Source organism: Sprattus sprattus, assembly GCF_963457725.1.
Source record: "Sprattus sprattus genome assembly, chromosome: 8".
Lineage (NCBI taxonomy): Eukaryota > Metazoa > Chordata > Actinopteri > Clupeiformes > Clupeidae > Sprattus > Sprattus sprattus.
This window is the reverse complement of record NC_137927.1, coordinates 26,146,090-26,157,889: the sequence shown is the minus strand read 5'-3', so window position 1 is coordinate 26,157,889 and position 11,800 is coordinate 26,146,090. Positions and strand designations below refer to the sequence as shown.

General features: G+C 47.6%; 1 protein-coding gene across 1 annotated transcript in view; it reads right to left on the bottom strand.

The window, feature by feature from the left end:
• adamts17 (ADAM metallopeptidase with thrombospondin type 1 motif, 17) overlaps positions 1-11,800 on the bottom strand; it is a gene marked incomplete at both ends in the record, with an annotated part of 75,243 nt that overhangs the window by 21,890 nt on the left and 41,553 nt on the right. The window contains 2 exons of the mRNA XM_080843437.1: positions 3,732-3,852; positions 10,763-10,890. Coding sequence (XP_080699563.1) covers positions 3,732-3,852; positions 10,763-10,890 — 249 coding nt within the window. The remainder of the gene's footprint in view (positions 1-3,731; positions 3,853-10,762; positions 10,891-11,800) is intronic.

The window sequence follows — 11,800 nt, the reverse complement described above, 5'->3', positions numbered from 1 at the left end:
AAGCGGTTCAGTAAATGCACAGTGCCATAGTGTTTTTTTTCTCACACATCTAGGTGCTTGGTTCCTCTCACTGGCCCCAACTCCACTCTATTCGATGACATCTTTTGAATCACCGATACTGTGCTCCAGGATTAACCACTGCCAGACTGTTACTGGTTTTAAGTGGAAAACGATGTCAAATATCAAATCATCAATCACATGTCAAAAAGGATCCTTAAACACCAATTTCTAATCTGTTAGGACACATCATCCCTTTCCCCTTCACACCTTGCACCAGCATCCAGTTTGACCTCAGCCTCATCTGTGGTAGGACCAAAAAAAAAAACATTACAAACCCTGCCTCAACACTATCTAAAGTCGTTTAGAAGTTTCATTCTTCAACCACCAGGATCACTACATCTAATAAAAGAGGTGCTCAGTCAAAATGAGCTCTCTCTGCCTTTACATTAAGTTGGATGTGAAATGGTTAATGACTTATTTCTCATGCGGAAGGAGAATGGAGTCTATGGAGCCATGTTCTGGATTCCCCTGGTGATGGAGTGAAAAGTCACAGGCATCGCAACCAGCAGCTGTGCCCTCACCCATTCTTAAAACCTTCTTAACAATGTTTTACAAAATCCTGGTCTCTGCATGTTTTAAATAAGCGAGCTGCTCGAGTCAAACAAGGAGCACTGGCAACGCTTGAAAAAAAAAAAAAACTTCCAGGCCCTTAATCAAGTCAGACTGTCGGAAAGCCAGCTGTCTTGATGTGTGATGTATCTGGGCCCTTCCAAGGCAGTCAGCCTCTTGTAAAAAAATCCCTCGTCTTTAAAACGGGAGCAGCAAGGTTAAGTAACCGTTCTGTTTCCACTGACACACAGACAGGTCTCCTTTTCATTCCAGTTCCCAGGAGGACCCACAAAAGACTGGCACGGTCCTCTACCGGCGTTTGGAGACAAAGGACGGAACATTCAAGAATCACACATGAGAGAGAGACACTCAGGTTTTGCCCCTGGGCGTTGAAACCATACAGGTAGAAACTTTTTAACAATGGCTAACTGAGGATCAGGGTACCGTTGTGAACCGCTTGGTCATGTTCATGGGTTCAAGGTGCTCTCACAGTCTCTAAAACAGTCTACATGATAAGAGGAGTAAGAGGAATCTAGATGTAATCAAATGTAGATAAGCGCGCACACACACACACACACACACACACACACACACACACACACACACACACACACACACACACACACACAGAAAGAGAGGGGTTCATCAGTACAGTCTATGTGTTTTGTAGCATGTGGAATATACTGAAGAGAATGTTCTACCTCGTGGTAAATGCATACATACTGATGCTGTTTTCTTGCATCTTTTCGTGTGCAGATTTTCTAGCATGTGGTCATGACTGTCAATATCAACAGAACTAGATAAAAGATGGCAAGTGAATACTTTACATGTAGAAAACTTGGCTATGAAGAACAGAATTCCCTTGAGAACATTGTGGTCATGTCCATCAGGTCATTGTGCTCCTACGCTCCCTTAAACAGTCTCTGAAATGGAGTTTATGGAAATCGTCCCTCTTAACTATTTCTAAGGCACAAGCGCGCACACACGCACACCCGCACACACACACTCAAATCTGGCTACCGACATCAACAGAGGAAAATCAAAGAGGGCAAAGGTGTGTCGTTTTCAAACAGCAACAAATAGGTTTCTCATACGGGGCAAAAGTCTTTTTCTTTGAAGATAATGATTTTCCACATAAAGGAAGTCGATTAGACAGCAGAGACAGCTTCTGGTGGTGATTGAAATTACTATCAGATCGCCATCTTTGTTCAGTGTGCGTTAGAGAGGAGCTCAGCGGGGCTTTGGGGCGAGCCATTCAAATCGAATAAAAGACTTTTGTGGTGATTAATCGCTGGCAGCATGTGTTTCTGGCAGTCCTCCCTAAATGAAAATGGCAAACAGGCCTTAGATGTGAGCTGGTGCTTTGCCTATCGGTTTGGGTCCAGCTGAGAACCCTAACCCTTCCCTACAGTGAGGGCCTGAACTAAAGTCCCCTTCCCTACAATGTGGGCCTGAACTAAATCCCCTTCCCTATAGTGTGGGCCTGAACTAAGCCCCCTTCCGTACAGTGTGGGCCTGAACTAAATCCCCTTCCCTACAATGTGGGCCTGAACTAAGCCCCCTTCCCTACAATGAGGGCCTGAACTTTAGGACTTATGTTTCACAGGAGGTGCGGCTTACGGCTCTTTAGTTGGGAGATTTTCACAAGAGGTCAAAACAGACTTGCTCTAGCCTGAGAGGAAATGCCATTTACCCAGGGGCCCCCCTCAGCTACACAGGACCCCCCCCCCCCCCCCCCCCCCCCCCCCCGCCCCCCCCCCCATAAACGCCCAGGGGCCCCCCCCCTCAGCCACACAGGGCCCAACCCCACCATAAACTCTGAGTGCTGGGTACTGCCCCCACTAAAACCTGACCTTCCATCTCTGTGCATCCAGAGGCACCTGCCTGGCTACCGCACTGGATCTGCAAACGGCAGCTTGAGGCACTACATTTGGGTATTACAGGTATTTTCTCTTAGCAACACCTAGCAACAAATAATCTAACAGAGGCCAGAAAAAAATGGTTACGGTAGGACAACATGTTAATATGAAGTAAATGTAAATCTTGATCATATTGTACTACATTGGAATTATTTTTTTTTTGTAAAAAAAAAAAAAAAAAAAAAAAAGAAACTATCAGTAAAGAGTTTATATCTATAAAAAAAAAAAAAACAAACAAAAAAAAATAATCTAACAGAGGCCAGAGTCAATCAGCCCTTAGTGTTTCAAGGTAGAAGCTCCACTCAGTAGTAGGAGCGTGAGAACTGGATGCTTCCAGGTGAAGTGCTTTGGGATGATTGATCTTCTTACTAAAAGGTCTATATCCCTCGTCCGGGATATTTTTATTTTTGAGTTTTCGTCTTAGAGACATAAAAAGAACAACCACGGAAACATTGAACCCTTTTCTAATATTATTGCTGAGGTCTTCTAGAATAGAATCATATATTCCATTTGTGCATCAATGTTTTTAGTTAAGCAAAATGTACAAAAACATCAAGGCATGTCAGACAACTTAGAAAAGTCTAAAAGGCCTTGGACCTTAGAGTCTGGCGTCGCACCTGATCCATGCCAACTTCACTTTGACTTAAAAAGACTCCAAGAGATGCATCTACCAAAAGCCAACGTCCCCTTCACTGGAAAAGCAGTTAAGGATAAAGCATCTGAACCGCTCAACCCATGCTCAACCCATGCTCAACCCATGCTCAACCCATGCTTAACCCATGCAGTTACATATACTAGACAATTTCTTCATTTTAGCAGACGCTTTCATCCAAAGTGACTTACAAGGATATATACACATTTTACATTTAACACTGATGGCACACCCCCAATTAGGGGTTCAGTGTCTTGCTCAAGGACACTTCGACAGGGAATCCAACTAGCAACCTTCTGATTACTAAACGACTTCTCTAACTCCTGTACCACTGTCAGATCAAACCAACAGAGGAGTTAGTGCATCCACTGATCCACAGGTCCCAGCACATCATAAAGTGCAGTGCAATGGAAATGGCTTACAATGTACCCAGGCTCTCAGAAAGTCCATTCCCTTGATCTGAGTTGACAGAGCCTTCAGCTGCATCATCAGCGCAGGACTCTCTGCCCTACTACAAGCAGGACACCTCTGACTGCACCAGTCGCACTCACCCATTCCTCTGGTGTGATTGAAGTCCCCCTTGACGATCTTGCAGGACTTGCCGTCCCCATTGCAGACTCCACATCTGTCTTCTTTTGCTGAGGAGCCGATGATGCCATCACAACCAATTTTCTGCAGGGGGAGAGGGTATAAAGCAGATCGTTGTTTCATGGGACGCAACATGGGACCATTCATACACATTCAAGAGTGCAAAGATACTATCCTCCAGATGCCTACACAAGACATGCTGCACTAACCACTGATGTGTCTGTGTGTGTGTGTGTGTGTGTGAGAGAGAGAAAGAGAGAGAGAGAGTGAGAGAGAAAAAGTGGGTGAGTGAGCGGGTGAGTGAGTGAGGGTGGCAGTGAAAGAGTGAGTGAGAGAGAGAGAGAGAGAGAGATAAAGAGAGAGAGAGAGAGAAATAAGGAAGAGAAAGAAATAGAATACCTGTGTGTGTGTTGAGTGTCTTTTTGTGTCAGTGTGTGTTTGGGGAGAGACCGGACAATAATACTCAGGCTCACCATAATAAGAGACACATGAACTTAGTCGGATAAGTAAATCAAGCTCGCCTTAAATGTCCTTTAAAGTCATTATGCTCAGTTCGCCTCTGAAGACGAGCATAGCTCCCATATTTCACTTGAAAAGGCGTTTCGACTTATCCTCCAGATCGGGACTGAACTGAACCAGCTGTGGTCTCCCAAACAAAGCCTGACTATTAGAAAACTATTAACACTTTGAAAACGCACTGAAGGAGACTTGCGGTCATAAACCCTGTCAGCATGTGTGCTGCTGGGGACATAACCATTCTTTGTCATGCCTTCAGCGAGAGGAAGACACATGTTGGCAACCACTTCCCTTTGTTCATACAGCAGACAGATAAAGTCCAAACCGGGCTGAATTATTCTGCTTCTGTTTGCAAAAACAGCATGCAAGGTGTGAATGAAACGCATCAAAATGAAATAGTTCTTCCGTCAATACAGACTGCAAGTCTCTGGAGCATGGGCAGGAACAATGAAACAGCAGTGTGAATAGTGTGAAATTGCGGCTGCTTGGGAAGGCCGTTCTGACCCACTTCTGCAACTTGCTGTAAAAACCTCTTTCTCCCCACAGCTGATGGGAGGCTTAGCCACACACGGAGGTCAGGGTCTGTGTTCGGGGGGCTGGACGGCTGCAGCCCTCTCTCTCTCTGCTGGGTGAATTCTAGAATGTTAAGTCACCCAGCAGCTCCCCCTGAACGAGGAGGATCATCCAGTAAATAAAGTCTCGTTACCTTGGAAACCTGAATCCCCGCGCTTGAGCCAATCGCTAGTCTAACGAAGGCTATGCCTTTTTTTTCTTAGTTTCAGCTCAAGATCTGCTGATCAGACTGTCGTTCTGCTGAGGATAGGCGAATGTGTACACAAGTGTGCGCACGCGCACACAGACGCACACACACACACACACACACAAGGACACTACTGTCTGACCAGAACAGGGCATTGAGAAAGACTGATGGGGCGAGAAAAACAGCCAGAACAGACCTCTCTCCTAAAACAACCAAATGATGTTTGAGGGGGGGCCTTCCATGTGCTAATGTGCCAAACGCTGAGCGGATCAATCTCCACTACGTGCAGCTCCGCTGAGGGGAGGGGGGAGCACTCTAATGCCAAGCAGCCCCAGCATGTGTGAGGGTCTGGAAGTGATTTCACTGGCGGATCCTGGGTAGAGTCTCAGAGCTTACACACACAGACACACACACACACACACACACACACACACACACACACACACACACACACACACACACACACACACACACACACACACACACACACACACACACACACGCGCGCGCGTGCACACGCACACACACGCACACGTACACACACACACACCGAGGCCACCTCAAACACACTAACACGCACACTGAAGCACTGACACACACACAACCACTGAGACACATAAAAATACACACACACACATAAACACTTAAACAAACACATAATCACTAGCATCTACAAAGACAGCATATAGACGGTCTAATGGATTAAACATCAAAGTTATTTAATCAACATCAATTGGTTAAACTGTCAGGAAAAAAAACACCCTGCTTATTGCATGTTTGTCTCAGCAAACGTCTGGAACCACTTCTCCATAAACCAGTGTCACTCTAGCAGAGGCAAGCTCACAACTGCACACACACTAAACAAAAGCAGATACACTCCGAGCTGTAAGAGTGAGAGTGAGAGTGAGAGTGAGAGTGAGAATGAGCGAGTGAGAGAGAGAGAGACTCGAAGTCTCGCAGAATTCATCCATAGCACTGGATTCCGAGCTCTCCAGGCTCCAGAGTTTGTTTTTAGTCTAGTCTTGATATTTGAGTCTTTATTTGTTGATGTTGTGCCCTGAAAGATCAACCAGGGCCAGACATACGAGCAGAGTGCCCGGGAGCGCCCTTACGGTTCTCAGCTTCATGTGACAACGCATCAGCCAGTGTCCCTGGCACTGCCAAAAAGCCCTGCTGGAAGAACCAAAAGCATTTGGAACTTTTCTGTCCCTCAGATGAAATTTCATGTTACAGTTCACGGCATGACTTAATTAACATATAGTTAGATCAAGGGCAAACGCTGGTGTAAGGATTTGTGCGTTTTTGGACATTCATACGTGTTTGAGTGTCTGCCTGAGTGTGTGGAGTGTGTGGAGTGGTCCTTTCAGCTGCATGAGATAGAGTAATTCATCTCATGTGCCCAATGTCAAATGCAGCCTACGCCAATGAATTGTTCCATTGACAACACATGCGCTATTCTCTCTCTTATTAGAGTAGCTGGCTGCACAGTCAGATTGTCAATGAAATGTTCTCATTTTAAAAAGAGGACTCTCTTACCCCATCCTCTCCTCCCCTCTCTCCCTATGAGTCTTCCTCCCTCTCTTTGTCCATCTTTCCTTCTCCCTCTCTCCTTCCCTCTTTCCTTCTCGCTCTCTCCTTCCCTCTCTCCCTCCCTCCCTCTCTCTCTCCCTCCCTCCATCTCTCTCTCCCTCCCTCTCTCTCAGTCTCACTCTGGCTGACCGGCTTTCCCAGCATTAAGATCATCCTGTAGGTGCGGCTAACGAAAAAATGTGGTCAGTCCGAGGCTTGCGGCGCTGCCAGTTATGCGAGCCACGGACAGCCAAGTCCTGACTCTCTGTGCTTTATTAACCAGCCTGAGCCAGACACATCATTAGAGCCCCTCAATTACAGCCAAATAAAGCCCAGTCCCAAATCTGATCCATTTCACCTGAGATGACAGAGAGCGAAAGGAGCCGTGCGCAAGGAGATCTCCTTGTTATGCTAAGCCAGCTGTATGGAAACTCAGGAGACGCTATGGAAAAAAAAAAAAAAAAAAAAAGTTAGTCTGGTCCAAAACGGAGAGAGAAAAGTACGCATATGCACTCGTGTGCGCACACATCCCTACAGTTAACACACACATAGACATGCACACACAGGCAGACACACACACAGGCAGGCACACACACACTCACACACACACACACAAATTAGCAGAGAAACAGTAACCCAGAAATGGGGGGCCCACTTCCCCATAATCTGCCGACTAGAGTCAGCACAAATTCCTGCCACAGACACTCTCCTTTCTTTCCCCCTCTCTTGCTCCCTCTCTCTCTCTCTCTCTCTCTCCATCTTTCAGACAGGGTGTGCAGGGGCATAGGGTGGGGCCAGAGGAACTTGAACTTTGACCTCTTGAGAGCGTCCAGTAACTATGAGGTATAAAAGTTGCAGCCTGAGGGCACCCCCTGGGGAGCAGCGGGCAGAAGCCACATCCATCAGAGCTGTCTCCCCCACAAGCACTCTGAGAACGGGAGGCCAAGCAGGTATGCATCTGTGTGTGTGTGTGTGTGTGTGTGTGTGTGTGTGTGTGTGTGCGTGTGTGCGTGTGTTTGTGTGTGTGTGCGTGTGTGTGTGTGTGTGCGCCTGTGTGTATGTGTGTGTGTGTGTGTGTATGTATGTGTGTGAGCGTGTGCGCGCCTGTGCACTTGCTGAAGTTAAGTGCATATGTCTGTGTGTGCAAGAGAAAGAAAAAAGAGTGTGCAAGATTGTGCACCTGATGACCGCTTGGTCCTTGCTCCAATGTACAATGCATGTTTGTCAGTGCAGTATGAAGCCTGAAACTATGGGTTGGGAGAGTCTGGGCATCAGAATGTGCACATGTGTGGCAGCCCAGCATGAGGGCCTTTGTCCTTATCTCCCTGAGAGAGCCCACTCCTGGAGTCTGTTCCCAGCGTAAAGCCGCACAGCCCACCGCTTAGTGCTTATCGGAGGAGGGTGCCATCCTCTGCCTATCTGCACATATCCTGGATCCCAAGGTAAGACAGCACAGGCTATAAATACATCCAGGAAAGCGAGAGAGAGAGAGAGGGGAAGGAGAGTGAGAGAGAGAGAGAGAGAGAGAGAGAGGGGAAGGAGAGAGAGAGAGAGGGGAAGGAGAAAGTGAGAGAAGGGAGGGAGAGTGTGAGAGAGAGAGAGAGGGGAAGGAGAGAGAGAGAGAAGGGAAGGAGAGAGAGAGAAGGGAAGGAGAGTGAGAGAGAGAGAGATGGGAAGGAGAGAGAGAGAGAGAGGGGGGAAGGAGAAAGTGAGAGAAGGGAAGGAGAGTGTGAGAGAGATAGAGAGAGAGGGGAAGGAGAGCGAGAGAGAAGGGAAGGAGAGTGAGAGAGAGAGACAGAGAGAGAGAGGGGAAGGAGAAAAAGAGAGAGAGAGGGGAAGGAGAAAGTGAGAGAAGGGAAGGAGAGTGTGAGAGAGAGAGAGAGAGGGGAAGGAGAGAGAGAGATGGGAAGGAGAGAGAGAGAGAGAGATGGGAAGGAGAGAGAGAGAGAGAGAGATGGGAAGGAGAGTGAGAGAGAGAGAGAGGGGAAGGAGAGAGAGAGAGAGATGGGAAGGAGAGAGAGAGAGAGAGAGATGGGAAGGAGAGTGAGAGAGAGAGAGAGGGGAAGAAGAAAGAGAGAGAGAGATGGGAAGGAGAGAGAGAGAGAGAGATGGGAAGGAGAGTGAGAGAGAGAGAGAGGGGAAGAAGAGAGAGAGAGAGAGAGAGAGATGGGAAGGAGAGAGAGAGAGAGAGAGAGAGAGAGATGGGAAGGAGAGTGAGAGAGAGAGAGAGGGGAAGAAGAGAGAGAGAGGGGAAGGAGAGTGAGAGCGATAGAGAGAGGGGAAGGAGAGTGAGAGAGGGGAAGGAGAGTGAGGGAGAGAGAGGGAGAGAGGGGAAGGAGAGTGAGAGAGAGAGGGAGAGGGGAAGGAGAGTGAGGGAGAGAGAGGGAGAGAGGGGAAGGAGAGTGAGAGAGAGAGGGAGAGGGGAAGGAGAGTGAGGGAGAGAGAGGGAGAGGGGAAGGAGAGAGAGAAGGAAGAAATGGCCACTCCCTCCAGCTCTAACCCCAGCTGCCTCCCGGGCCAATTAAGCCTCCTCATTCCTAGGCCTGCCGAGCCAGCAAGACTATTTGGACCGGGCCGAGCCCAAAGGAACACTCCACACACACACACACACAACACAAGCCTGCGAACGCCAGTCTAGTTTCCACTGGCGGCACAGGGCTGCCTGCAGAGGACTGAACATCTACAGCAAGAGCCCAAATCCAAAAGGAGCCCCCCGGGCTCACAATCTTTTTCTTTCGCACACACAGACATATGTTCTCAACTTCAGCAAGTATGATAAGGACCTGCCCAGACAACACCTCACTAGATCCCACGTCACAGTTGACCACAGGTTTGAGATTCCAGCCTGAAGACAACGGCTTCACCTACCCCCGTCTAGACAGATGAAGACAATGGGCCTCATTCTCGATCATTTTCTGATATTCCTCTGAAATGTGTCTTACACGACTTCGTAAAAACAACGTGAGGGAAACACTTCCGCCGCATTCCTGCACGCTTGAAAATGCGTTCATAAGTGTAAGTGAATAAATAAATAAACACTAACCCCAATCGCGTTAAAAAAAGCCATAGTGGAATAGAATGGACACATAACGTCCTGCAGTACCTCCATGTCTGCACCGGTTAAGTTAAATCTGCGTTTTTTGCTCGCTTTCCGCCTAGACATGACTGGCCTTACGAGGTGCTTTCGTGTCGATTCGGGAGATTCCGACAGCACACGCTTCTACGGTTGCGTGCCCTAATAAGGAGATGGTGGGGCGTGTATGTATGCAAATCCACTTTCACGAGAACGCGTATCAATTTAAGAAACTAATCCGGGGGAACACAGCTGAGAAGACTTCGGCTGCTTATGAACGCATTTTCAAGCGTGCAGGAATGCGGCGGAAGTGTTTCCCTCACGTTGTTTTTACAGAGTCGTGTAAGACAGATTTCAAAAGAATATCAGAAAATGATCGAGAATGAGGCCCAATGGCTTCACCTACCTCCGTCAGAACAGAAAAAGACCATGGTTTCACCTACCTCCGTCTAGGCAGATGAAGACAATGGCTTTACCTATCTCCGTCAGGACAGATGAAGACCATCGCTTTACCTATCTCCGTCAGGACAGAAGAAGACCATGGCTTCACCTATCTCCTACCATGGCTTCACCTATCTCCTACCATGGCCTTATCTATCTCCGTCAGGACAGATGAAGACCATGGCTTCACCTATCTCCTACCATGGCTTCACCTATCTCCGTCAGGACAGATAAAGACCATGGCTTCACCTATCTCCGTCAGGACAGATAAAGACCATGGCTTCACCTATCTCCGTCTAGACCAGTGGTTCTTAACCTGGGTTCGAGTCACTTTCAGGGGTTCGGCAGGGGTCAAGACTCACACAGTATAGCCCGGGTCACACTAGCAATGTAGGGCCGTTTTTATATATACTGTACCTATGTTTTGAAGAAATCATATTTACATTTTTCCAATTACGAAGGGTTCGGTGAATGCAATGATGAAGCTTGCAAGGTTCAGTACCTTCAACAAGGTTAAGAACCACTGGTCTAGACAGATAAAGACCATGGCTTCACCTATCTCCTACCATGGCTTCACCTATCTCCGTCAGGACAGATGCGAAGGCGTGTAACATGGAGGCGATTCGAGGTCTTACCTGGCACCTCCCGTTTACACACAGGTCAGACTCGTAGGGGCCGCACGGGGTTCCGTCCATCACGCGGTCTGCCACCAACACGGGAGCGTCCCGTCCCACTGGCGTGCAGAAGAGAGTGCACGGCTTTTCTGCAGGGAGGACAAACAACACGAGAAAAGCTCAACACCATTTCCTGAACCTCTGTGCTACTATACTACATTTACCATTTAGACATTAGCAGATGCTTTGATCCAAAACGACTTATACACATTTGTTTACATTTAAACTGATGGCAGACTGCACATCCGGAGCAATTAGGGGTTCAGGGTCTTGCTCAGGGACGCTTCGACAGGGAATCAAACTAGCAACCTTCGGATTACTAAACGACTTCTCTACCTCCTGTACTACTGTCGCCCCTACACCCCTGCACTACACATAACTAACACGAAGTTAGTTAACCAGGCTTAGTGCAGCAAACAGTTTGGACCTATGGATACAAGGCAAAGACACTGAGTGCTCTTTCTTTGAGAGGGGGTTGCTGAGAAAGACCACGGGTGCTGCTGGTGATGGAAGCTCTTGATAGGCAGTGTTGATGGTGCATGAAATCTGGAAAGACTTAGGGGATGATGAAAGATGAAAGACTCTGTGTGAAATATAGACACACCAAATTGATCTAAGTGAAGTTTGGAACAGACATCAAACTCTTGTTTCTGTAGAGGCTGTCTGTGTCAGAATCAGTCTGTTCATGTGTGTGTGTGTGTATGTGTGTATGTGTGTGTATGTGTGCACATGTGTGTGTGTGTATCTATGTGTCTGTGTGTGTGTTTGCGTGCACGTGTGTTTTTGTGTGTGTGTGTGTGTGTGTGTGTGTGTATCTATGTGTGTGTGTGTGTGTGTGTGTGTATGCGTGCACATGTGTGTTATTTTGTGTGTGTGTGTTTGTGTGTGTGTGTGTATGCGTGCACGTGTGTGTGTGTGTGTGTGTGTGTGTGTGTGTGTGTGTGTATCTATGGGTCTGTGTGTGTGTGTGTGTGTGTGTGTGTGTGTGTGTGTGTGTAG